At 61.0% G+C, this 26,439-nt stretch overlaps 8 protein-coding genes across 8 annotated transcripts; all 8 read left to right on the plus strand.

The window, feature by feature from the left end:
• Positions 1-265: 265 nt before the first annotated feature.
• Positions 266-1,825, plus strand: LMJF_27_1510 (conserved hypothetical protein; the record flags this gene model as incomplete). Its single annotated transcript, XM_003721911.1, has 1 exon — positions 266-1,825. One exon carries the CDS (start codon positions 266-268, stop codon positions 1,823-1,825), a length of 1,560 nt encoding a protein of 519 aa, XP_003721959.1.
• A 663-nt stretch (positions 1,826-2,488) lies between these two features.
• On the plus strand, positions 2,489-4,723 carry LMJF_27_1520 (conserved hypothetical protein; the record flags this gene model as incomplete). The annotated part of the gene is made up of 1 exon (XM_003721912.1): positions 2,489-4,723. The coding sequence occupies one exon, from the start codon at positions 2,489-2,491 to the stop codon at positions 4,721-4,723; it is 2,235 nt and encodes a 744-aa protein (XP_003721960.1).
• A 1,741-nt stretch (positions 4,724-6,464) lies between these two features.
• LMJF_27_1530 (conserved hypothetical protein) lies at positions 6,465-6,791 on the plus strand (the record flags this gene model as incomplete). The annotated part of the gene is made up of 1 exon (XM_003721913.1): positions 6,465-6,791. The coding sequence occupies one exon, from the start codon at positions 6,465-6,467 to the stop codon at positions 6,789-6,791; it is 327 nt and encodes a 108-aa protein (XP_003721961.1).
• Positions 6,792-8,316: 1,525 nt separating this feature from the next.
• LMJF_27_1540 (hypothetical protein) lies at positions 8,317-8,835 on the plus strand (the record flags this gene model as incomplete). The annotated part of the gene is made up of 1 exon (XM_003721914.1): positions 8,317-8,835. One exon carries the CDS (start codon positions 8,317-8,319, stop codon positions 8,833-8,835), a length of 519 nt encoding a protein of 172 aa, XP_003721962.1.
• Positions 8,836-9,859: 1,024 nt separating this feature from the next.
• Positions 9,860-10,264, plus strand: LMJF_27_1550 (DNA-directed RNA polymerase II-like protein; the record flags this gene model as incomplete). The annotated part of the gene is made up of 1 exon (XM_003721915.1): positions 9,860-10,264. The coding sequence occupies one exon, from the start codon at positions 9,860-9,862 to the stop codon at positions 10,262-10,264; it is 405 nt and encodes a 134-aa protein (XP_003721963.1).
• A 2,820-nt stretch (positions 10,265-13,084) lies between these two features.
• On the plus strand, positions 13,085-17,755 carry LMJF_27_1560 (putative diacylglycerol acyltransferase; the record flags this gene model as incomplete). The annotated part of the gene is made up of 1 exon (XM_003721916.1): positions 13,085-17,755. One exon carries the CDS (start codon positions 13,085-13,087, stop codon positions 17,753-17,755), a length of 4,671 nt encoding a protein of 1,556 aa, XP_003721964.1.
• A 1,207-nt stretch (positions 17,756-18,962) lies between these two features.
• LMJF_27_1570 (conserved hypothetical protein) lies at positions 18,963-20,270 on the plus strand (the record flags this gene model as incomplete). Its single annotated transcript, XM_003721917.1, has 1 exon — positions 18,963-20,270. One exon carries the CDS (start codon positions 18,963-18,965, stop codon positions 20,268-20,270), a length of 1,308 nt encoding a protein of 435 aa, XP_003721965.1.
• Positions 20,271-21,020: 750 nt separating this feature from the next.
• On the plus strand, positions 21,021-22,463 carry AAT24 (putative amino acid transporter; the record flags this gene model as incomplete). The annotated part of the gene is made up of 1 exon (XM_003721918.1): positions 21,021-22,463. One exon carries the CDS (start codon positions 21,021-21,023, stop codon positions 22,461-22,463), a length of 1,443 nt encoding a protein of 480 aa, XP_003721966.1.
• Positions 22,464-26,439: the final 3,976 nt, after the last annotated feature.

The raw sequence follows: 26,439 nt of genomic DNA on the forward strand, positions 1-26,439 counted from the left end.
TCATGCTTGTTGCTGGTCCTTTTCACCGTACCACTGCCGCTCTACATCCTCTGACTTCATGTCTGTCTCTCAAGGCCTTTCCCCTCCCCCTCCGTGACCCGTCCGCCGCCACAATACGATGCGTTTCTTTTCTTTCTGCTCTGCTGGTGGCCGCTCTCTTTTTTGTTGGTGTTGCTCAACCGCCGCTCGACGTTGGTAACATCATTGGTTGCACCGCTCCCCCGCCCACTCACCCTCCCATGCATAGGCCTGTTGTGGTGGATTGATGCGGGCGGTGCTCTCTAGAATCGCGCGGCCCGCCACCCAGACACGTCCGATCTTCTCTATTGATCCTCCTCTCCACGTGTTATTCCCTTCTTCAACTACCGCCCTCCGGCAAGCGAATTCGGTCTCACTCAACGTGGCTCTCGCAATGCTGGTGGAGTGTATCGATAGCATGCCCGTGCGTGTCGCGCTGGTGTATTGGTCGATGTCGTTTGTTGTACTCCTGCTGCGCCTCTTCTGCGCTGAGTTCGCTGGCCTCTCATCGTACGGCGGTCGTAGCGCAGGTGCCGCCGCCATCCCAGGTGTCTGCAAGGCCGAACGCGATCGAGTGGGGAAGTACTCCGCGGCTGTGGCGGCGACTACCCTCACGCGTTGGTGCGCGACACCGGTTCACTGGCTGGCGTCCTCGTTCTTGGGCAGGTGGCGCACCACTCGTAAGCAGTCGTTCACCGCCTTTTACGTCACTGGCCTCGTCACAAGTGCAGCCCTTTTCGGGATTCGTTGGATCGCCCACCGCAGCAACGCTGCCTCCAGCCACCCCTCTCTGGTTGCCCTGTCGTCGCCGGCGCCGGCACACCCCCTCTTATGCGTGCCGCAAGTGCTCTTCACACTTCACTGTGCGGTGCGCCTTACCGAGACGTGTCTTGTGCAGCGCTTCCGCGAGCATGACACTGTGACCCTCTTTGCCGCTGTGGCGGGCAGCACGTTCTACGTGATGGCAGCCATTTCCAGCGCTGCACCAAGTCACACAAGCGTCCCGCGTGCGTCTCAGTGGCTACATCGGTTACCGGTGATGCGGTGCGTCTTCGGCGCCGGTACCACGGCGCACCTGTCTCTGCAGGCCATTCAGGTCACTGTGCACACGATACTGACGCGGCTGCGACAGAGCCCCTCGCACACGGTCTCATCCACAAAGGAGACGCAAATGCGTGGCTGGGAGGAAGGTTTGTGGAGACGCGTGCAGGCACATCTGGCCACCTCTAGCGTCGACCAAGGCGAATCCCCAAACGGGCTGTCCACGCCACCGGAGCTGTACGGGGCGTGGCGCCGGTACCGCTATCCGTACTCCTCGAACGTGTGCTTTCAGGTGGTACTCGATCCGCACTACACCTGTGAAGTCGCCATGTACGCCGTGAACACGATTCTTCTGCTCCTCTGCGTACTCCCCGATGCAACAGAGCCCGCCACCGACATCGCCGCTGGCGCAGCACGAGGCATGGGGAGCCGCTTCACGAGCGGCGAGCCGCAGTGGTGCCGCATTGCGTGTGCCAGTGTACCGTGGTTTTCGGCGCTGGCCAGTGTTGGCGTCACCGTGTTCACCGCCGCCAACCTCGGCATTACCTCTGCAGAGCACCGACGTTTTTGGATGGCAGCAAACGCCACACGTCGTCTCGTTGGCAGTGCGCTGCGAACGATACTGGATGAGGAACAGGCAAAACCGCTCAGCAACGGCGGCGGCCGACTTCCAGCAGAGATCGTCGGTGCAGCGGAGTATATGCTACGGGAGGCAGTCGTTGAGGAAGTGGTGCCCAGGTGGAATGTATTTCCATTCGTGTGGTAATCAGAGGATTGTAGCCTGAGGCGCGGTCACCAGTCGCCTCCTCCCACTCTTGCCGCTAAGGATGCGAAGCTTTCAATGAGACTCTCCCTCCCCAGGTGTCTCCGCATGCACGCACGCCCCTGGCATCTTGGTCGCATCCACACTGAGAGGGAGATTGCTACTAGTACTGCATCGATGGTGACCGCGCCGGCTCGAAGGAGCCAACCACGACTCACACGTACATCCCATGCGTGCAGACACACACACACACACACTTACTTACACACCGGCACACAGAGACACCAGCGAGCGAAGAAGAAGGTAACAACAAGATGCTGTGTGTGTATGTGTTTTCGTGGTGCATTGTTTGGTGTCATGGTCGCTTGCGCCCCTTCCTCATTGGCGAACCCATGCCTGCTCCGCTCCTTCTCTCCTCCTCCTCTCCCGCCCGCCGCTACAGGTATCTATACAGGCAGGCATACACGCGCACGCACAAGGGCGTGTCTACTGCCTCTCGTGCGATGCGCACCGACGCGAGTGGCGGGACAAAGCCTCCACTATCACCGCCCAACGCACGCGCACGCATACAAGGGAACGGCAGCAACGCGTGAAAAGCAGCTGCCTGTTCCCCGTCGAGTCACTCAGTTCTCTTCCGATTGCCATCATCAGTTGTGCAGCGTCATCATGCCGTCTGTGGGGTCCGGCTACACCTTTGCGGACTTCCTGCAGCGGCTGGAGCGCAGCCCGGCGTCGCAAATGCCCCTCCTCTACCACGAACACCGCCTCCTTTTTGTAAATCGACCCGACATGCTCTCGAGGGCGGTCCTGTCGGTCTCGTGGGAAAGGGGGCTGACAATCCTACAAGCAGCCTACTACACCCAGCCGGTGGCTGCGGAGACGTACAGGGCGTTGTTAGCCCGAATGCTGCGACACAACCGGCACGTGTCGAAGACCGGCGCAGGTCAGCTTGTCAGCTGGCAGGCCGCGATAAAGGTCATGAGCGAGGCAGTGCTGGCGCACGGCACCTCGCTGCCGACCCGCGTGTCCGTCTCGACGCTGCGCCTGCTCGCACCACACCGGCAGTGGCGCACGGCCATCGACGTACTGAAGCTTAACCAGGCGAATGGGCAGCTTACAAAGCCGATGTTGGTGGATGCAGCTCACGCGTGTGCAACGTCAGCGGCATGGCCCCATGCCCTCCAGCTGCTTATGCACCTTCATCAGCAGGATCCGCCGCTTCTGTTTGACGCAATACAGAGTATGCGACCACCTGGCACGACAACCCTCACAGCCGCTGCCAGCGCTCACGCATTGCTTCCGTCCGTGCGCGACGGCGGAGCCCCAACACCGGCGCAGCAGCATATTTTGAGCGTCCTGAACAGCGTGGTTGGGAGCGTTCCGCATGAGGTGGCAGCGCGGAGCCCACTCTGCACATCGTACCTGACTCACCTGCTGGCGAGCACCACGTTGGCACCCGAGCTGAAGGTGCAGCGGGCAACGGCGGCCATGGCGCAGCTGCCGTGGACAGCCGCGCTGGCACTGCTGAGTGACCTGAGCGAGCCGGCCTTGCTGACAGATGCGGAGTGGACGCGTGTGCGCGACACCGTTGTGCTCCCCTCCAACTCTGACGTCGGTAAAGGAGACGGTGGCAGCGGCGTAGGGGAGGAGCGACAGCGGCGGCGGCCGTTGTCAGCGAAGAGAAGGCCGAAGAGAGAGAGAGACGCCTCCTCTGTTGTCACGTTGCCCGATGCGGTGGAGCCAGAAAAGGACGAGGAGGCCGCGGAGGGCGCGGTGCCATCCTCTTTCACGTCTCTGAACGCTTCCATCTCGCCATCGGCACCATCGGTGACGTCCGCAGCAGCTTCACACCCCCACCAGGACACCGCCGTACTCAGTACAGCGGTTCTCTTCTCTCGCATGCAGCTCCTACGCGCGTCTCCCCTGACAGCAGCAGCCATGATCGCCGTTATAGTGGAAAAGCTTCCCACGCCGGAGATGGCAGCCGCGTTTCTCCAGAGCTGCGCAGCGCACCTGGCGCAGCCCGTGCCGGCCCCTTCCTCGGCACCGGATGCTCTCGACACCGCGCTACACGGTGGTGGCCCCACCGTGGGCTCGGTGGCAGCCGCACGCCACCCTGTTGTCGTCCACGCGCTCTTGCGCAACTGCGCCCGACACGAAAACGGCTGGGCTATTGCAGCACCGGCGCTGCTTGGCCACAGCGCGGCGCAGGCGACGACCCCACCTGAGCTACTCAGCTCACTTGTTCGACAGCTGCGGCAGGCGAAACAAGTAGCGTTGGCGGTGCGCCTGCTTCACGAGCACATTATCCCTTCTGGCAGTCTCTTGACACCAACGTCGTGGGAGGACATGCTGGAATGCACGCTGGCACACAACCGTGCCATTCGCCTGCGACACCTTCAAAGAAAAAGGGGGAACTCACGCGACGGTAGTGTGGCCGCAAAGGCGGCCCCGAGGCTATCGAGCGTTCACTGGGTGTCTGCGCTGAGCTGGGTGAAAAACCGGCAGACGACCTCCAGCGAGGATCGGATTTGCAAGACGGGCACCGGCCCATCGCAGGGTGCCACGCAGCGGCATCCGCTGGAAGTTGTCGCTCTAGAACGGCCCCTGTCACACAAGACGCTAAGCCTCCTCATCAACGTCTGCGTGCTGGGAGGCAGCCCGCAGGGTGCCCTGCACGTGCTTGGCTACGCGCGCCGTGTAAACAAGACGGAGCTGCCCTGCACATCGCAGATACGAGCGCTTCTGTACTGCATGCAGTACGATCGCCCTTGCGAAGCAGAGGCAATCGTGGAGCAGTGCGCGAAACGTGAAGGCGAGGCCGCCGCGCAACCGTTGCGGCACCTGCTGCGGCTGATAGGAGAGGGGAAGTCTAATGATGACGAAGGAGACGAGGGGTGAGCTACGTTTTCGAGTGCGCGCACACGTTAAGGACGGTGTGCCTGCGCGTGGTGCGTCTTGCGATCCCCTCTTCACCACCTCCTCTGATGGATGGCAATGCGCGCACTCTCGCTCTGGCTTGGGGTTCGAGTGTTGTCTTTTAAAATGTTGTTGTTCTTGGTACGTGTGCGGTTTGTTGTTCACAGAGTTGTCTCCGTCCTCCCTGCGTTCGCCCCCTTCGGCCGTTTTTCGATCTCCCACTGCTGCAGACGTTTCCGCACAGGCGCTAAAGAAACAACGAAAAAAACGTCAAAAATGAAAATGCAGCGGTTGCGACCCTCCCCCTCTCCCCCTCTCTCCATCCCCCCATTCCCTGCCGAATGCCGAACCCCTTCTGGTGATGACAGGGTCAGGCACCCGCGACGTGGGGAGGTGAGAGCGACTCATTGCTACGGATGTCGGCGGCCAGGCCCTGGATGGCGTGGCGTGGGAGCGACCTGCGACAGCGAACATGCTTGTGCCACCCATGTGCTAGGCAGAGCGTCATGGCGACTCGAACGCATCCCATCCGGCCCTCGCGCTGGCCACTGGTGGTACGCAGCCTGCGTGCCGCCCCCGAGGCGGATGCACCAGGGGTGGCGACCAGCGTGGCGGGGGAGCGGCTGTGCGGCTGCCTGCGAAGCATGGGTTGAGGGCAGAGGTTTGGGGCAGAGGCCGTGCTCAGATGGCTGAGTCGGGTGCACACTGCTGCAATGCGCGCGTGTCTACGTCTGCTCGGCACTACGCGGATGGGGCCCGTGGTCGGGCCGGGGGTCGAGTGCCGCTACGCTCATGCTACGTGGCAGAGAGTGGGAGAGCCCGTGGACGCAAAGAAACATTCGCGCAGACTTCCATTGCAGGGGAAGTGATGTACGCATATTCATGCGGAGCGATGCCTGCGTTGAGCAGGGGATGAGCAGCGACGCGTTAAGCTTCTCCTCTATACCGGTGATGGACTCGCCTCTCTCTTCCCCTTGTTATTACTCTCACCGCTTCCATCCTTTTTTGCTTTGCCTCGCTCCTTTGCGGTGGTGCCGCATCGATGGTTGTGCTCATGGCTCTTGCTGGTGCGCGACGTCGGCGGCGGCGCCTCGTTGCTGTTCCTTTTCGCTTCTTTTGGGGGTGCTTGCGCTTCGCCCGTCCCAACTGCCCCACTCGTTCTCCAGTCCTTTGCATAAAGAAGGAAAAGAAACCGAAAGAAAAAGTTAACGGCGACGAGAGAGCGAGCGTGAGAGCGAACGTTGCATCCACTGGAGCAGCCACACACACACACACACACACACACACACACGCAAGCTTGAGTACGGCCTCACCCCAGCTCGATTCTTTTGCTCAGCTCTTCTGCTTTTTATGGACCTCTATTCCTTTTCCTACGCGCTTAAACCGACATTGTAGCTGGTTGTCGTCATCATCACAGAAGTTCTAAGAAGGTGCCGTCGCGCTTAGCAGCCGCAGCTCTCGCGCGTGTCAGTTTCACGACTCCGCGTTCTTTCTTTGTTTTTCTTTTGTCCACGTTGTGTCCTTGCTTCGGTGTTTTCGACGAAGCACCTGCCAGTGTGCCCTGGCGCGTTACTGTGAAAGCACGGCTCCGCAGGCCCCTCCCCCCTTGCCTCCCCTTCGCCCCCAAACACTCACCAAACCCCCTTTTGACTCCCCATCCTCGCATTGCTCTATCATCGTGACAAAAAAGGGGGTAAAGGAGCTGCGTCACACGTACGAAACAATGTCGGCCACACCGAAGCAACCCTCCACCGCCACCACATCCATCTCGTCGGATGAGAAGTGGGACCACTCGCTTGAAACGTTGATCCGCAAGTCCACGATTGGGTTCGCCTCTGGTATTCTGCCGGGGCTTTTGCTGGCCCGCTCGCCGGCGGCACGCAGTGCCATCATCGCCCTGTGCACCGGCGTGGGTAGCGGTATCGCTTACGGTGAGGCGCGCTACCTTTTCGATCACGATATCATGTTCGACAAGCGTCACTTGATCCAGGTGCAGGTGGTCGGCGGCAGTAGCAGTCAGCAAAGTGGCGCCCAGAAGTCTATGGAGTAGAAAAACTTCGCAGGCGATGGAGCAGCCGAGCGCAGAGGGGAGGGGGAGGGGGTGGAGTGGGCAAAAATGGGCAGTTAGCGTCCCACAGAAAACGCGGGCACTGCTGCGGCGCGTGCTTGTAAGGCTCTTTCATGTCGGGTGTCGTTCCCAGATGTGCTGCTGTGCTTCCTCACCCCGCACCACGCGCGCATCAATGCGTCGCTGTGCTCTCACCTCCTCTTGCCATTTACGTATGTGTGTGCACGTGGTGCCGGACAAGCCTGTATGCGTGTCTCTGTCGTTGTTTGTTGTGTTCCTGATTCGTGAGCGCAGCGCGTGCGCTGGGGGTTTCCTTGTTTTTTTTCTCGTTTCCTGTTGCCCCTGTCTTTTTCTGTATTACAATTCTCGTAGCCAAAGTGGAGAAGGCGAAGAGGGGAGGGACGAGTGGGCGGTGGTGGGTGGGGCATGCAACGCACCGAACTCGCTTGCCCATCCTCTCAGTGGTACAGTGAGTCAGCCCATCCTTTGGCAGTCTTTCCTGTTGGCATCCTTGGCTAGTGTGCTGCCACCGATGGCCTCCACGCACGTACGCTAACGGATGGTGTGCATACGTGCGTGTGCGCAAGCAATGGGCGGCCCATCCCGGCCAACACGACGAGAACTCCACCCTTCCCTGTGTGTCTTCCCACTCAGACGCAAAGAAGCAAGGCATACACGACAACCGTACGATGCGATCACCGCTGCATCGGTCGTCTCTGTGAAGCGAATGCATCTCTGCGAGGATCTTCTCCTGCGGCGAAAACTTTGCCCTCACCTCTATCCCTCAAGTGTGGCGTGAATGCAGACGGGCTGCGCGAGAGCGCGTGCAAGGGCTATGTTGCCTCGCGTCACGACAGGGAAAGTGTGTGTGTGTGTGTGTATGTGTGTGTGGTGGGGAGGGAAGGGGGAGGGGCAAAGCACCTCGTCATCTCTCGCACTTCTTCGCTTTTCAGCTTTGTTCTTTTTTTTTTTGCCAAAACGCAGCGCGGCGGGCGGAGGGGGAGTTTGGAGCCGCTGCTCCGCCCCTTGCCAAGTGAGACGGACTCACGTCACCGGTGCCGTCACGAAGCAGCACGCCCACTTCCATCACTCACGGCACGTTTTCTTCTCTCTCGGGTGGCGGTGTTGTGTACGCTTTTTGTTTCCTCTACGGTAACGATCTCTCTTCTTGCGCGAATTCGGCGTGCCACACGCACGCCCTCACATGCACATAAAGTGCAGATTTCACGCCGGTGTGCCACGCGTGTCATCAAGGAGACATGCCCGAACGTAAGCCAAGCGTCGGAAGCGGTCAAGGCACTTTTCCACTACCCGCGCCGCAGTTTCATTGCGCGGTCTACTCTGGAAGGGGACATGAGACAGGTGACAGTTTGTGGCAGCAGCGCCGCGGCAACGCTGAGGGCCCGCCTCACCGTCGGCGTGTTCACTGTCCTCGCCGGTGCCCCCGACGCGGAACTTGTCAGCGGGCGTCACAAGCTCCCTTGTCGTCCCCGCCCAGCCTGAGTGGATGCCGCTCATTGAAGCGCATTTGCCTGCCCTGAGGCCCTATATTCGCTACCCCGTGGTGGCCGCGACGGGGTCATTCGATGTGGGGCGTCTGCAACAGTATGCGACGGTGTGCCCTGCCACCTACGTCATCGAGACCATCACGGAGGCGCTGGCGGAGCTCACGCGGAGGATGAAGTGGTCCTTCGACCTCTGCGGCAACTTCCGCGACGCCGCCGACTTCGCGGCGCGGGGAATCAGCTTCGTCGCTCTGGAGAGGGCAACCGGCAACATTGCAGCCGGTGCGTCCAGCTTTTGCATCTGCGACGGAGGTGTTGAGGTGGGGGTGGAAACGGCGGAGTCACATCAGCGTCGCGGCTTGGCGCTGGCGTGCTCTGCTCGGCTCATCTTAGAGCGCCTAAAGCATGGCCTATATCCAAACTGGGATGCGCACGTGCCGCACTCGGCGCACCTGGCAGAGAAGCTCGGCTACACGCGAGGCACACCGTACAAGGCCTACGTTGATGAACTCCAAACATGAAGATTCACCCTCCCCCCCCCCAATGGCGCGTCTTTGCGTGCTGCGGGTAGCCCCTGCACTGCTCACCGCTTGTACGACTCTGGCCACCTTACACATGTGCCCAGGGAAAAGGCTGGAGGGGGGAGTGGGCTAGCTGAGAACAGCAGCGGCCGCGGCGGCCGCTCACGTGCGGCGCCCTCGTTCCTTGTCACCTTTTCCTCTTCTCCCGTTCCCTTCACATCATTCCTGCTCCCGTCATGCGAGCTTGCGGCCATGTGCGCGCACACAAAACGGGCATTCGCTAATACAGCAGCGCATGCGGCGAGCACTGCCACGTTCACACACACACACACACACACACACACACACACACACACAGGTCTGTCCCCGAAAGTGGCGTTGACAAGATTATAACAGCACGTCGGAAAACCAAAGCACCGTTACGAAGGCACCGAAAAACGGCACAGAGGACAGACTCCGTGGGGAAGATACCCTTTCCCCTCTTGCACGCTTTGGCTATCGAGGCCCCTCGCCTCCCCCTCCCCCATCAACTCCATGCTCCCGGGGCTGCTGACTCCCCACGTTGACTCGCACCCTCACCCGCCCTTTGCAGGCAGCAGACACGACCGCATTGCGTTGCCTGTCTCGTCTCCGCTGGCATGTCGCATACCCGTTCGTTTTCTCCCCGTCTTCGTCCTGCCATGAGTGCTTCCCGGAGGGTATGTGCAGCGCGGACGGGCGTGTTACTTGTGTATGTATGCCTCTCCCTCGTACTTCTCACACATCCTTCCCCGGTTTCTTCGCTCCTCCTCTCACTTATCCTCTTTTCCTGCGTCACTGCGGCTGCCCTGCCCTTCTCCAAGGAAACTTCAAGCGACAGCCGACGTGCACGTCGCTTCTCTCTCGTTTCCTTCCCTTTTCCTCTCCCACCGACGCGCTGAGGCACAGCTCACTTTCATCTTTGGTATACCATATACAAGCATACATTATATATACATATATATATATATATATCTGCATTGCTTGCACGAGCCGCAACAAGAAAATGGCGGTCCCTCATGGCATGCTGATTTCTCGCAACGACATCACCCCAGACAGTCTGGTGGACGTGCCGGGGGATCGTAAGATTGTGGAGCAAATCTCCAACACGATGGCTAACTCCTCCCTCTTTAAGATGGAGAAGGAGGACCACACACTGGCGAACCTGCTGCGCATGAAGCTGCACGAGTCGCCATTTGTGCAGATTGCGGGCTACCGAGTACCGCATCCAACAAAGCACAACGTGGAGCTGCGCGTGCAGACGGCGTCGAACGGGACGGACGCGCCAGTCCCTGCCCCGAAAAAGGCGCTGCAAGATGCGGTCGACGGCTGCTTGAAGGATTTAGAGGTGTTCGAGGAGCAGCTGCGACGCGAGGCACAGCTGAAAGGTCTCGAGGCGTCGCCGTCATGAGCAGATGGGAATCAAAAAGTAAGCGTGTGCCCTGGGGACACGATCGCTGCGAGGTGTAGATGCGCACTCATGTCTGTTAGCGTGCGCTGCCCCCTCGACATCCGAGCCACCCGTCGGCGTCTCTTTCTATGTTGACTGCGTGTATAGGGGGGTGGTTCGCAGATGCGCACCCGCCATCAGCGCTTGTGTGTCTTGTTAAACGTGTGGTTTGTGATGCGGTTCGATCTTTGCTGTGCTACACGCATGCGTGTCTGTGCCCACCTCTGTGTGGATTTCGTTTTCTGTTAGCCTCCTCTCCCTCTCCCGGCGCGCGGACTTTCCCTTCTAAGGCTGCGTACAGGGAGCGGCTTGGAGAGAGGGCCGCGCCAGCTGCCACGCATGCGCACTCGCCACAACGTACAAACAAGCAGAGGATACACCGGTAATAGCTCGCCGTCGCCTTTTTCTTGGAAGTGGCAGCACCGCGTCTGAGGAGCTCGTGTGCTTCGTTCGGCGCGTGCTTCGGACACTTTCCCAGTGACTCATCGAAAGCCACGGAGCCTCCTTGTCTGCTTTTCATCTCGGTGGTGGTTGCCACATGGTGGCTTGCTCGCCTCCATCTGCCTCGCTGCCGTGTGTTTATTTAGTATTATTATTTGGTTCGCTGCTGACACTTCTTTCTCGTCCTTCCTCGCTCGTTGGCTTCCTTTTCTCTGCCTTTGGTGAAGAAATGACGGTCTCGTCGTGCGGGGCTGGGAAAGCAGAGGCGCAAACACAAAGCGAATCAGCGACAGAAACGCACGCCCCCTCCCCCGAAAACAACAACAACAACTGCAACTCTTCGCTGCGTTCACCCACACAGACACACATGCAGCCATGCACCCCTCACCATCAGCGTTCTTCCTTCCCTCATCAACGCCCTTCGACTCCAGGGCAGAGAGAGAGGAGCGTGGCAGGCATCTCGCCCTGATGGCCACGAGTGCACTATTCTTGTGTTCTTGTTCTCTTTTCGGTGCCTCTCCGGTACCCGCTTCCCTTCGATAGGGTTGTGCTGTGCAGGGATGCATCAGTGCTGCTACTCCAATCAGCGTCGTCGCAGCGCCCGCAAGACCGGCTTTCCCCGGCTTCTCTGTCTCTAAACTCCGAATCCCTCCGTGTCTGTCTTTCTCTGTGAGCTGTGATGAAGAAGGCGATGTCGATGCGAGGCGCCGCTCCATACTAGCCGTGCAGCGATCATGAATGTTGCGGTTGTGTGTGCGCTCATGCGGCCGGATCAGTGCCGATAGGCGAGCTGGGTGAAATTCTGCGCGCGTGCCCGCGCAGTCTGCCCGCCTCACAGAGGCCGGCGACCGTGTCCGAGGAAGGTGTCGAAGCGCTCGGGGCCGCCGGCTGCGTCCTCTCCGTGTTGAGTGAAGAAGAGAGTCTGATGAGGAGACAGCGTATGCTGTGGCAGCGGAGGGACACATGGCCGGCGTCTGGCTGGACTGCTCGCCGTGGCTCTGCGTGCTGTGCAACGCTGGTGGAGTGGCGGACCGGAGAGCGTTGCTTTACCCGGCACCCGTGCCTAAAGGGCTGATGCCCCCAGCCATGTTCGCCGCCGCTGCCCGGGAGCGCCAAGGGTGAGGTGGACAAGCGGTGCCAGTGTGCCGCAGCGAGCACAGCACTGCGCACCAGGCCGCTCGCGACGACCGGCGCGGTGTACAGCCTCTGCGCCGACGCGACCTTGCACGAATGGGGGGGGGGGAAGGGGGCTGCGCGCATGAAGCGGGCGACAGAACACGTCGCCATGACGGGCGCGCGATGGGGCCGCGGCCCCGCCGACCGTGTAGGTGTGGCAGCGCACAGTTTGGTGCGCTGCAGCTTTTGAGACGCATTCTTTTGTCTGCTGGAGCTACGGCTGCCCTTCATGTGGGTAGTACGTCTGCCATCGCGGCTTTGAGCAACGACTATCCACACAGCCATGCAATCAACGCGGAGTTTCATGACTGCATGTCTCCCTTGCCGCGCCTGGTCCACGACACGTTGCACAGAATCTGGCGAGACTCCCGCGGACGGGCCTAACCGCGATCCCGCATACCAAGCACGACGGGGCACAGCTGGTGGCACGGAGAAGTGAGACAGGAAGCTGAAAGGGCGGGTGGCTCCGTACTCTCACCTGTGCACACAACCACACGCGTATACGCGGATCGGTGCTCCTGAATACAACAACAACAAAGAAAAAAACTGACGATGCGCTCTATGCCAAACCGTCGTGCCCCTCCGTGTAACGATCTCTCTCTCTACACTTCCTCCCTCTCCCGTCTCCCGTCTCCCCTCTCGTGAAGGCGAAGAAACAGACGCATTGGTGCATTCTTTACGTCTGAAGTAACGGACGTGTTATCGCCTCCTCCTCTCTCCCCTCCCCCGCGCCTCTGTTTCTTCGCCCAGCTGCGTTTTTTTTGTGCGTGTGTGTGTGTGTGTGTCTTCTTCTCGCTCTGTGGTGCTGTTCCCCACCCCCTCCCCCATATCCGCAGCGCTGCCTTCGTTCCGTTTTTCCTTTGTTGCTCGTTCAGTTCCTGCCATCATTTCTTTAGCGGCTCCGTTAGCGACACGCCAAGGCAGCTCAGAGGCTTGTGGAAGCCCTTTCGCGCAGCCATGCAGCCCGAGTTCAGCGCCTTCCGCACACCATCTTCGGGTGTAGCCACGGAAGGCACAGCGATTGTACCGTCGCACTCAAAGGCAGAGTCGACAGGCAGTGCGCCTCCAGTCGCCCCGCCAGCCGCACTCGCGGGCCCACAGCTAGCGACTTCCTCAGCCAAAAGTGTGAACGCATCCTTTGCACTCACATGCGGCAGCAGCTCCATGCTTGAATCCCAGGCGCAGCTATCCAGATCGCACGGTCCGGTATCGATATCTCGCCCTCACTCCGACGTCGGCCTCGACGGTGAGCGGGCGGCGCCCTTCGAGGTGCCGCACTTCTCGACTGTCTCTCTCCTCACTGTTTGGATGTTGGACTGCGCTGTGGGGCTCTTCTCGCTTGTCCTGTCTGACGTGTACGTGAACCAGTACCCCGAGTTCCCGCTCATGTTCTTCCTGGCTCTTGGCTCGCACTTGAACCTCCTAGCTGGCTTCTTCGTATATCTGCTCGGCCGCGAGAAGTACGGCCACAAGGTGTATCGGCTCTATCAGCCCTTCGCCGGCGGTGTGCAGTTCGTCACGCTGCAGTGCTTTGGAGTCACGTGCGTGTCGTCCTCGCTGCTGCTGACGGCGGCGTACGGGCTTCTCTTCGAGCCCTCAGTGAATCATTCGCACGGCTTCATGAGCACGATTGGCGTACTGGCGCTGTTTGGCAACATTCTTCTCTTGCTCTCGCTGCGGAGTTTCACCTTCCACGACTGCGCCAAGGCCTCGGAGCCGGGATCGAACACCGCGTCATCGGGCACCGGCTCAGCCTTCCTGGCGGACAAAGGCCTCTCCGCGTTCCTGCGGTATCTGCGCCGCCGCCCCAATGCAGAGAGCGCGCTGGAGGTGGCATTGCTGACGACACAGAGCGCGTTCAGCATGGTGGCGATCCGCTTTCCAGGGCTGCAAGAGAGTATCTTCCTTGTGAACCTTGCGATCACACTGGCCTGTGGCACGTTGAGTCTGTTCTTCGTCGGCTACCGGCGCTCTCTCGGCTTCATCAGCTTCCGCCTGCGGATGCATCGCACCTTTGACACCGTTCTTCTGTGGCTGTCGCGGTTTCTGTACGTCGCCGCAGTGTTTGCGAGCGTGCTGCTGCTCTTTAACGCCGGTGTGCACACAGTAACGCCATTGTCTGTGCTCGCCGTGCAGGGACTGAGCGTCGTGAGTTGCGTGGCGCTGCTGATGTTTCTGCGCACGATGCGCTATGAGGCTCTCGCGAATACGCCGAACGTGCCAAGCAGTGTGTTCGAGCTCGGCGGCGTGGTGGCGGTGGTGACGGCGCTTCTGCTAGCATGCCTGAACGTGAGCATCTTTTTTTATGTGCAGAACTACCCCGACGGCCTCGACGAGGCGATGGAGGGGACAAGCTGGACGTGCCAGGGGGTGCTGGTGCTTGTGTCGCAGCTGGCTCAGCTCGTCTCTCTGCTACTAACGCCGATGGTATACGTGTCGGGCGTGATTATGCATGACGATCACTTTCGCATGCTGGCCAGAAACCGCTCAGTCGAGACGCTACCGGTGTTGCTGCTGCAGGCCCTGAGTTATCTGCTGTACGTCGCCGCCATCATCAGTTTCATGCTCTTTCTGTCCAGCAGTGCTCCTGCCATCGCCTCGCTGGAGGCGGTGCTGTCAACGCTCAGCGTTTTCTGCATGACGTGTGCCGTACGACTGTGCAGCTCCTTGACGTTCAAAGGGCGTGCCTTTCTCGCTGCCTTGGTGGAGGAGCCCACATCGGAGCAGACCACGGCGGGGAAAAAGCCGGCTACCAAGGCGGCCGTAAACCTTGACTCAGTGCTCCTTGTACACACCGAGCCGTCACCCGGCCCTCGCAGCAGGATGGCGGAGGAGCTGGCCAACACAGCTTACATCATGAACGGTGAAATGATATTCAGCTACCTTTTGTGCCTCACGAACTTGCTGCTGCGGCTCCTTGTCGACATTTCGTTGCATCATGTGTGGGGCGAGGTGGAGCTTCCACACGCGCGCCTCATAATGATGGCCGACGCCTGCTTCATCGCGTGCGTGCCGCTGGTGCACTACTCGGGCAGGGACAAAGGCGTGCGAGGTTTTCACCCCTTCACCGGCAGCGGCAGCTTCGTGGCGCTGCAGGTGCTTGGCTGGATGATCTATGCGATTTGCGTCATCGTCATTATCGTCGGTACCATCGTCGCCAGCAACTCCAAAAGCATTCCCGCCGAGTGGCACGCTCTTATAGCAGAGGGCCCAGTGATGCACACCCTGTTCGGCGTCCTGGAGCTGATTCCGGTCGTTTTCATCACACTGTCCATCGCGATCGAGGCCCGCTACACCATGGCGGCAGCACTGCAGCAGCGCTTGGCGAAGGAGTCGTTCCTGGAGCTGCGCCGCTTCATGCGCGAGGAGTTGGCGGACAAGTCGGACGAGGAGAAGGCCGTCGCCCAGGTCGCGTTCCGAACGCTCATGACGGCAGCGCTGCACAGCTTTGACATTCCGTGCACCGACAGCCTCCTCCGCATATGCAAGGACCCAGCGGCAGAGCGACGTACCGGGAGAGGCTCCCGCGCGCAGCGCAGTTACAGCACCGGCAGTGACGAGGAGGACAGCAGCACCGAAGGAAACAAAAGCAGAGAAAGCTCTGACGGGAGTTGGAGTGGAGAGGACTTGACGATTCGCCGCCGGCGCCACGAGGGCGCACGTGTGCTTGTGTTTCTGCTCTGCTGCGCGTCAGCTGCCTTCTTCGTGATAGCGGCGTTCATGGCGAAGGTAATGATTTTGTCGTTGGCGTTCGCTGTGACTGCGATGCTCATATGCACGATTTCGTGCGTCGGCGTGCATGCTGGCTATGGGATGGTCCTCCACGGAGAACCGAGCGTGTTTGTGCCATTTATGCCGTTCCGCGGTGGGTCACAGTTTGTCATTCGGCAGATGGCAGGATGGTGCTGCTACGCAGGCGCGTTCCTGGTGACGCTCATCACGTCGATCGAGTCCGCGGAGGTGTCCGCCACGGCGATGCTGATTGCCGCGCTGCTGTCGGTGACGAGTCAGGTTTTCATCTTCAGCTCTGTCCCTCTGTTCTCCCACCGGCGCGGCGAGCCGACGTTCCTGGAGGTGAACGGCGAAGGCATCGTGGCCCTGTTCACCTTTTCAGGCGCGATGGCGTTTGGACGAGTTTACACTCCACTTGTAGCCTTCTTTGGGTGCGACACACAGCACTACCTCCACTACGGCGACGAGAGCTCCGCCTCCCGCCGAACGCGCGTGCCGTTCGTGCTGGCAGTGATGAGTCTCTCACTAGCGGTGCCGTGCACGCTGATCGCCCTGAGTCGAACAAAACTGCAATGGGAGCGTGTCATGCGCACCGGCACCGCAGCGGAGGCGATATCCAAGGAAAGCCCCTCGTCCACGAGGAGGGCGCATCATCGCACGAATTTGGCGAAAGGGATTTCGAATCTCATAGAGGTACTCGCCATCCTGTTTGCCACCTTCACTCCCCTGTCCATTGTATTTTTGATATTTTACTTCTTCACGCAGTACACGCCACGTCTGGTGCAGGTGATGGAGGCCTACCTGCCAGTCTGCTTCGCTGTCACCGCGCTGACGCTGGTGCTGTCTGTGGTGCCGTATGTGGTGGACGTCGGCGTGCCGATGTTCGTGGTGACGGTGCGTGTGACGGCTGTGACGTGGATGCTATACTGCATGCCCATGCTCACTTCGGGCCTGTTGCTCCTCCCGGCGCTGATTGCGCCGCGGCACAGCACCCTCTTCCTTGCGTGCGGCGCGCTTGCCCTGTTGCTGGCGGGCAACTTCAAGAAGGTGCGGCTTGCACTGAAGCTTGCGGTGTACGCTGTGATCGGCTACCTGACGTACCAGAGGTGCATGCTGCACGTTGTGGGCGGCCCGTCGTGGGGGATGGCGCGCGCGCTTGGCGTGCACGTCGTGGACTGCGCGGTGCTCGGCGCGTTGCTGTGGTACCTCCCGCTGTATTCGGGCAAGCCGTACCACACAGGGTCGCAGCGCAGCCTGCGCTTCACGGAGTTCGCGCGCAACTACTTGTTTGCCGACGCGGTGAAGTACTTCAACTTCCGCGTGATTGTGGATGACCCCGCCGTGCAGATGCGGGACGACACGTCGCAATACCTGTTCTCCTTCCACCCCCACGGCGTGTTCCCCGGCACGGCGCTGTTTGCGTCTCTGACGGCGGAGTGGGCCCTCAAGGTCGGCGTCAATGCGCAGCGCTATGTGTCGACGCATGTCGCGAGCGTTGTTTTGAACGTGCCACTGCTGCGGGACTTCAACCTGCGCCTCGGTGCGCTGTCAGTGAGCCGGCGCTCTGTGGAGGCGAGCCTCGCGCGCGGCAACAGCGTCCTTATCGTGACGGGTGGCCAGGCGGAGATGCTGCGCGCGCAGGTAAGCTCGGAGAGGATGATCCTGATCACGCAGCACACTGGTTTCATACGGCTAGCCATCGCGTCACGGGTGCCGCTGGTGCCGCTGCTGTGCTTTGCGGAGAACAACGTGCTGGGGATGCTGCAGTTTCCGCGCATCCAGCGCCTCTCGCTCAAGCTCCTGGGCTTTCCGTTCCCGGTGATTCCCTTTGGCCGATTCGGTCTGCCTCTGCCGTTCCGCACGCCGCTGACGCTTGTGGTGGGGCCGCCGCTTGCTATTCCCGAGGGTGCGGACGAGAACAACCCCGATGACATGCGGCGCGTGTCGGAGGCGTACTTCCAGTCGCTGAAGGACCTGTTCTACCGCCGCCGCGCTGAGGCCGGGTACCCTGGCATGGAGCTCGTACTGCTGGACGACGAGGAGGCGCGGAAGCGCAAGCAGGCCTGCGAGGCCGCGGCGTCCACAGCGAAGAGGGCAGCGTAGATGGTCGGTCGCTGCTTGGTGTGTGTGTGTGTGTGTGCTTGCTCCCCTCCCCCCCCCCCCCGCTGCGCGTGGGCGATCTCATCTGCTTCGTGGCGGCAGCTGTTGGCGCGTCGCTGACTCCTCACGGGTTGGTTGCACTCTGCGTTGTGGCATCGCGTCTCGAGGCATGCGGGTGTTCACAGCGCCTCGCTCCCGTCTTTCGCCCTCACCGCTCCCCTTCCCGTTTCCCCTCTTCCGATATCCGCGAACGCAGTGGTGGCGGTGGTGGAGTTAGCAGAGGAGGGTGTCGCGGATTTGCATCGAGGCAGGCGCCGACTCGGTGAAGAGCTGCAGAGTGCGGAGGGATGTGGGGGCGTGGGCAGTCGAATAGGGTCGCGGGAGACGTGACAGCTGCCCTCCCTCCCTGTTGCCTCCCTCCCTCTTCGGCCTTCCTTACGCAACCGCAGCGATGCTCAGGACCACTGCCGCTGGGCTCCCGTTCTGTATGGGTGGTCTTCTCTCTGTTCAATGCAATCTGTGCACGACGCCTGCCGTCCCCCAGTGATGCTCCTCCCCGGACCTCGCTGCTTGCGCGTAGACGGGTGCTGTGTTACTGTTGCCGCTGGGATTCGCAGTGATGGCGGGATCGCGGACGGCTGTGCGGCTGTTGCTGTCCGCTGCTGTGGCCTGGCGTGTTTCTCATGAATGCTCGCGTTGGGTGTAGGCTCGCTGCGCGCCCTTGCCTCTCTGCGTCTTTGCGTTCCTCCCTGACGCGTGCTTCCGCATAAGAGTGCGTTAACGTGACAAGAACTAAAGAACGGAGTCTTCTGAGAGGGTGATAGGCGCGCCATGCACTGCACCCTCTTCACCGCCCCCCTCCCCCCTTCCCGTCCCCCGCTGAGGCAAGGCGTTCTCCTGCCTGGTGCTGCGCGCGAAGGCCACGCTCCGCCGTCCAGGTGGCAGAGGGCGGCGGCGCGCATGCGCGGACTCTTTGGTGCACTCCATATGCGGGCCGCTGTCGAACCCCCATCGACCTCTCTCTCTCTCTCTCGCCCTCCCCCGTCGCCCGTGCCGCGCGTGCGTCTCCCCGACGTGTGCCGGCTTGCCGAGTCCATCATCCCACCTGCCCACTTTCTGTGCCTCGCCTCCCCTGTGTTTCTCTCTCACCCCGCAGTGACTGGCGGTGGAACGCTTGGCCTCGGCAGCACGAACGGCGGGGCTTTGCGCGATGCTGCGTCGTGTGCCCCTGCGCCTTGCACGCCGCAAGCACGGGCAGACGGCGTGGTCGCCGAACAACACGAGCAGCGGCGCTGCGCCGACGAACGGGATCACCGCGCAGGAGGCGCTGCAGATAGCGTACCGGCCGATGCCGCCGGCGAACACGGTGGAGTACGAGGAGGACTTTGGGCCGAACATGATGATCCACCGCGAATTTGTGTCGTCGAGGCACCGCACGCGCATGGCCTCGGACATCTCTGCGCTGGCGTACAGCGACGTGGAGCTTGCGCGGGCGCGCCAGCAGCTCGCGGGCGTGATGAACCGCGAGCGGCGCGGCGCGCTTGTTGGGAGTGGCGGCGAGGCTGGCGACCGCGTGCTGTTCAACTCGGACGTGGACGAGACGACGCGGGAGGTGAAGAGCGCGCGCTTCCTGTTCAACGAGCAGCGCATGCGGTTCTGCGACCGCTTCCAGACGTTCTTCCGCGAGCGCATCGAGCGGTGGGCCGCTGGCGACGCCGGCGCCGGTGAGGACGATCACCCCTACTTCTCGCTGATGGAGGCGTGCGCTGTGCTGCACGGGTGCGATACGGTCGACGCGCGCGAGGTGTACTACCGCCGCTTCCTGGGGCTGGACCTGGACACGCTGGAGGCGGAGGAGGCTGCCTTGCGTGCGCGCGCAGCGGATGCGGCGGAGGTGGGCGCGCGGCTGACGCGGGGGGAGGCTGGCGCTGGAGGTGGCGCTCTCGTGGCTGCTGCAGCTGGCGGTGCCGGCGGCGCGGGGAGCGCGACGGACGTAGTGCAGGACATCATCGACGCGCTTCCGCCGCTGTTTCCGCAGCCCGCGGCTGCGGAGGTGGGGGAGGCCAGCGAGGCTGTCGCCGATGCGCCGCCAGCGCGTGCCCGGGCTGCGGGTGCCGGAGAGCTGCCTCCTGCGACGGCGGCGGCACCCGCGCACCTTGCCGAGGACGCCGCGCCGCTGTACAAGGCCTACCTTGCGCATGCGCGCGGCGAGAGCCCCGTGGGGTCGTACGACGTGACGACACTGGGCGCGCACGCAGCGCACGCGGAGCGGCGGCGGTGGCGCTCGCTGATGGATAAGATCGCTGCGGAGGACTACCACGAGCTGACTGCTGCCGAGCTGGAGGACGCGCACGTGCTGAACGGGCAGCTGCACACGGTGAAATTCTTTGACCTGAAGGTCGGGGACACGGTGCGCGAGATCGTGCAGTTGCTGGAGCGGGAGACGGGGTCGAGCGCGTCCGGCGATCGCGACGTGCCGGTGGAAATGTCGCCGACGCACCCCGAGCGGCGCGTGTGAGGGCGTGCTGCTGTGCGGCTGCCGCTCTGCCTCTCTCCGCCTCCTCTCTCGCGCCGTGGCCCTCCCACTGAGAGAGACGTGCTTGCCGGGTGCAGATCAGCTGCGACGGTGCGCCTACTTCCTCCACCTCTTCCTCCGCTGGCTTGTGACGCAGCGCATCACAGGCCATCCACCCCTGCCCGGTCTCCCTCTTTCTTTATGTGCGCGTGGATTGTAACGGCGCCCTCGGGTCTAGGCAGGGAGGCGCAACACCGAACGCAACCACACAAAGTAGATAGGTACCTCGCGGCGCCCCTGTGCACCGCTCTGTGTGCCGGCTGCACGCGACCAGCTCGACCGACACAAGCCCTCGATGCAGCGGCTCCCGCCTGCCGCTGAACACTCTTTCTCGAGCGCCTGTACTTCCCTGTCTTTTCTCTCCCCCTCCTGTTGCCTGCTCTGTGCCTATGCTCCCCCCCCCCATTCTCTCGCCTGCACAGACACGCACGCACGCAGGGCTCCTTCCACACACCAGCTCACTGTGGCGACACAACCGCCCCGTTAACACACTCACGCGCGCTCTTTCCTCCCCATCCCCGCCCCACCCTTCCACCGTTCCCATTGGGCGAGCATCGCACTGCACTCCCTGGCTGTCTCCTCCACACTGCTCACAGGGCGACGTCTCTGAGGCGCATCCCCCGCCCCCTCGCTCGCTTTCTTCCCTCTCACTGACGACTGACTGCAGACAGCATTGGCTGCGCCGGCACGACAATGCAGAGCACCCACTCCCCGGACACACCGATGGACCGCGTCAGCGAGGGCGGCGCGTCCTTCAGCGATGACGCGGTGATGGTGAACAAGGTGGGCGAGGCGCAGGTGAAAGACATGGTGGACCGCCCGATCACGCCGGGCACGGACAAGCTGGTGGACGCGACGCGGTGTCGGCCGTGCAACCGGCTCACTACTCTGCTGAACAAGGCTGTGCCGCACGGCGGGACGCTGTCGAACGCGTACAGCCTCGGCGCCGTGACGCTGGGCTCCGGTGTGATTGCGCTGCCGTCCACGTTCCAGGCGACGGGCGTGGTCATGTCGGTCATCGTGTTGATCGCGATCACGATGAGCACTGTGTACTCGGTGTACATCATGATGCAGGCGGCGGACAAGACGGGTCGGCGGCTGTACTCGTACGAGGCGCTGGCGCGCGGGCTGCTTGGGCGCGGGTGGGACTACCTTGCTGCGTTCCACTTGTGGATGTTCTGCTTTGGGTCGTGCGTGTCGTACGTGATCTCGACAGGCGACCTGCTGTCGCGCGCGACGGACGACCCGTCTGTGAACAGCTTCGTGCGGTCGGCGTGGGGCAACCGCGTGCTTGTGTTCGTTATCTGGTCGTGCGTGATGCTGCCGCTGTCGATCCCGAAGGAGATCAACTCGCTGCGCTACTTCTCGGTCGTTGGCGTGTCGTGCATGATGAACTTTGTGGCTACCATCGTGATCCACTCTGCGATGAACGGGTTCGAGAGCGGGCAGCCGATCCACCAGCCGCGTATGTTCAAGACGGGCAACAACGCGATTGTGGGGCTCTCGAGCATCCTGTTCGCGTTCCTCGCACAGACGAACGTGTTCGAGGTGGCGCGCGAGACGCCGAACCCGACGCCCGGGCGGATCGCGAAGGACCTAGCGATCAGCCAGGTGGTCTGTTGTGCGCTGTACGTGCTCGCGGGCATGTTCGGGTACCTGGAGTTTGGCGAGCAGATCACGGACTCGATTCTGCTGCACTACAACGTGCGCAGCGACGTGCTTGTTGCGATCGCGTACGTTGGGATCGGCGTGAAGATGTGCGTTGGGTTTGCGATCTGCATGCAGCCGTCGCGCGACGCGGTGTACTACTGCCTCAGCTGGCACTTCCCGATGTTCAAGGACATCCGGACGGTGCCGTTCTGGCTGAACGCTGTGATCTGCACTGGGCTCTCCGTGTTTGCGCTTGTGCTGGGGCTGTTCATCCCGAACGTGAACGTCGTGTTTGGGCTTGTGGGCAGCTTCTGCGGCGGGTTCCTGGGGTTCATCTATCCAGCTCTGTACATCATGTACGCCGGCAACTGGGGCCTGCAGCAGGTGGGCTGGCTTCACTACGTCTCGACGTACTTGCTGCTGATCGCCGGCGTGGTTGCTGTTGTTTTCGGCACGGTTGCCTCTATCTACGGCGAGATCCACTGAGCAGCGGCGATGCAGCCGTGCTTGTCTGCGGTGTTCACTGCGTGTTCGCTTCACACGTGTGGAAGAGGTGGAGGAGAGTGTGAGGGGAGGGGTAAAGGCGGCGGTGGAGTGGTTTTTGGGCGCGGCCACCGAGCGCGCTGCACCTATGGGCGCTCTCCGCACGCCTCGCCACCCGCTTCTCTCTCTCTCTCTCTCTTTCCCTCCCCATATCTCCCTCTGCGTGCGTGCATTTCTTCACCTTTTCGTGCCCCTGCATGTCTTTCGTGTTGTTTGTGGGTAACAGGAGCGTCGCACAGGAGGGAGGGGGTTGGAGTGCAGAGCAAGCAATCGTCTCTCAGAGCTGACGGCCGCCTTGTGGCTGGACTCGCGGTGTTTTTGTGTTTGCTGAAGTCTCTTCTGTTCGGTGTTGTGTGAAAAGTGGTGGTGCAAACTGGGGTGTCTCTGTACACACGCGACGGAAAGCTCGCAGGGCAAGCGACTGGAGATTAGTGGGCCATTTCTCCCACGTGCGTGCGGACGCTGGTATTGTGTGTGTGTGTGTTTGTTTTGTTTATCTTCATTCATCCGGGTTTCGGCATGACCCGGCGTCGTGCCGGATATGGCACACAGCTCTCGCGGATCGCTCAAAACCCCACAGACACTGCACTTCACGGTATTATCTTGCAGGCAGTGACCTGATTACACACATAGCCCTCGCGCTGCACGGGCTTCTCTCGCCGGGTGCCTGTGGCTCTCCCCTGTCTAAATTCAGAACGACAGGTTGTGAGCTCTCTCTGCGCACACTCGTGCGTGCGCACCGGCCTTTTCCGCTTGGCTTACTCATTCCTGTGAAAGACAAGCGGATTCAGGTGAACGTGGTATACCTCATGCAGCCATGGACTCAATGACAGCTCGAACCTGTCGCGGCGCATGCGTGCAAGCCGGCCGGACACGCCTTCCACGGCATCGCCGGAAATGGCAGATGAAGACACCAGGCCGCCCGAGGCGGCAAACGTCGTCCGAAACCGTATACCACGATGCGAAATTCGCTATAACTGTGCGCCGGCGCTGTGAAGCACAGCTGGCGTGATGTGTGTGCCATCCAGACAAAGGCATCCCGATATCGGAAGGGCAAGAGTGACTGACGATAGGAGGCGCGAAGAGGGCCATACGAATCAACCCAGAAGCGCATGTGTGCGAGATATGCGGCGTCCCCTACACCCGACCGCGTCTGCACCGATGAGGCACAGATGCGGGGAGCATGGGGAGAGCACCCCGACGCTCACCACGGAGCCCTCCAGGCTCCCATGTGGCGAGTCCCCACACCGCATTGCGGGATGCCGCGGCTGGAAGCGGCTGAGAGGACAACGCCTGGGGCACACAGGCAGAGTACGCAGGGTCTCGGAGGGCCATGACCTGAAGGTGGCCAACCCCCTTCCTGAGCTCATCCGACATGCGCCTGGGTAGCCCCTCTACTGCCCGCAAGGCAGACGCCACCGCTTCCGCCCTCGAGCATGGCTCTGGACGCGGCCCGTGTTGGATCGAGGCATGCATGCCACCCAGGCCTGTGTGGCACCCGTCGCGCAGCACGTAGCAGAGGAAGGGACGGGGAAGGGCAAGGAGAGCCGGCACGACGCATGACCCCGATGCCCACGGCAGGCAGTGCGTCCTTGGCGACCAGAGGGTGCTGCTGTGGTGCAGCAGAGGCAAGGTGGAGCCGTGGTTGTGCGTGTGCATGCTTGCTGACTTGCTCGTGGGTGGCATATAATGGGCGCAGTGGCGAAAAAAACGAATACGTTGGTCTATGTAGTTGTTGGTTGGCATTGTCTAAAGCGTCGCGGCCAAGAGGGAGCAAAGGCCAGGCCGCCCTGGCATAATCTCAGAACCCGTACTCGCGCGCTGCAGTAGCGTGGCAGAGGTGGGGGAGCATTCCTAGGACAAGATCCTGTGGGCTACGCTGTGCACTTTTCTGCACCTGCTCTTGGCGCCTCTTTTCTTTTGCTCACTGCCTCCCCTGCGACGTCCGCCCCTGCCCGAACGTCTGGTTGGTGTGTGGGTGTGGGGAATGAGCGAAGGCGGTGCGATAATCAGCGGTGGCGGTGTCACGCGGACGCGAATAAGCGGGGTCTCTTTCCTCGCCCTCAGTGCTATATAGCGCGTGCAGAGCTGCCTCTGCCTGCCGCATGCCTGCGTGTATGTGCGCGTATAGGCGGGGGGGGGTAGGGGAGGGGAGGGGCCACTCAGTGTTTTCCGTGATTTTTCGCTCTTCCTCCGTTAGAGCTACGGGTGTTGTGGTGGTTTGCGGTTGTTGCTTTCTGTTTTCCTCCTTTTTTGTTCTCTCTCTCTCTCTCTTATTACCCGCGTTCACTGCGCCCGACTTTGTCCACTGTAAAGGCCCCTGTTCCCTCTCTCTCTCTCTCTCCTCTCTCTCATTGCTTCTCTTGCTCTCTCATTTTTTTCTTCTTGCCTTTGATTCTCTTTCACGCACGACGGGTGTGCTTGCTTTTCTTGAGCGTGTGGCGGTGGTGCCTATGTGTGCACCCTTTCCCGAGATGGCTGCATATATCTGTGTGTGTGTGTGTGGTGTTGGGCTGCCGTCGCCCTATCCACGTGAATGTTCATGTATATGTGCTGCCTGGTGTTGATAGTGCTGGTGCTGTTCGTTTGTTTATCTCCCCACCCCTCCTCCGCGTTGATGCTGCCTTCTTTTCCTCTCTGAGGCGATGCCGTATTGTTTCTCTGTGGGTGCTGAGCGAGTGAGGGCTCGAGCGATGGTCGTTCCTGTGTGCGTGTGCTCATGTGCAATGTCTCTGTGTCGAGGGTTGAGGCATGTGAACCCCGTGAAAGACGTACACACGCCCACAGGCATACGGCCGCACTCGTAGAGCCACTCGACAGATGCTGAAACGAAGGCGGAGAGGTGAGTCGACGGCAGGCAGACAAGCGCACTCGGCAGCCGAAAAAGTGAAGCGCAGTACAGAGTAGAGAGGAAACATGGGGACATACCCGCCTCTTGAGGTGCTGTTTGCGCTTCTGCCGCTTCGTTGCTGTCGTGCAGCTCCTCCAGCTGCGACTGTGCTGCTCATGCGTGTGCATCGCTGCACCGTGCGGGCGACGTGTAGACGTTGCAGACTCGGAGGGAAAGGAGGACGGGTAATGAGCGCATCCGACGCTTCATATGGAAGCGCGCACTCCCCCATCCCCTCCTTGGTTGTGTGTGTGTGCGCGCGTGGTTGAATGAGTGACTAGTGGGGATGCAAAGTGTAGTAAGTGAGCCAGCCGAGCAGCAAGGAAGGGTGTGAGGAGAGAGATGGGATAGGTGGACTGTGCCGTCCGTCTGGCGCGCTTTATATTGGAGGTGTGCGCGGCGGACGCACATGCATGCTCTCCCTCTATCCCTCTCCTTTTCCCCTGCTTCCTCGGTGTGGCTCCTTCCTCGTCATTGCCCTTGTTGTTCATGCTTCCTCTCTTGGCATGTTTGACAAGTGTGATGATGATACACTGTGGCCCCCTTTTTTCTGTTCTGTTTCCATTCTTTCCTTTCTTTTGCGTGGCGTCTCTTGCTTTCTTTCTCTCTCTTTCTCATTCTCTCTTCCTCCTCCCCAAATCTCCTCTCTCTTCATGCTGTGAGCGACCCAAGAAGTGCCAGCAGGCGGCATACATGCCGCCTGAGGGGGCCTCTCTCTCTAGCCTTGCGTTTTTCTTCTGTGAGTCAGAGTAACTCGAGCAAACCTGAGTGCGCACAGACAGCTACATGTGCACGCGCCAGTGGTCGTCATCTCGCTTCCGTCCAATCCATAAACCTCTAACTGTTTCCGTCTTGCTATGTTTCCTTTTCCACCACCTCATTCCTTCGGCCCAAAATGTTACTATACAAGAAAGCAGAGAAGCAGCCAAAAAAAAAAGATGCATGTGTATGTGTATGTATATATATATATATGTGCATATGCATGCAACCCTGCGCACTGCGATGATCCCGCGCGCGTTGCCGAAAGCG

The sequence above is a fragment of the Leishmania major genome, chromosome 27 (genome assembly GCF_000002725.2).
Source record: "Leishmania major strain Friedlin complete genome, chromosome 27".
Lineage (NCBI taxonomy): Eukaryota > Euglenozoa > Kinetoplastea > Trypanosomatida > Trypanosomatidae > Leishmania > Leishmania major.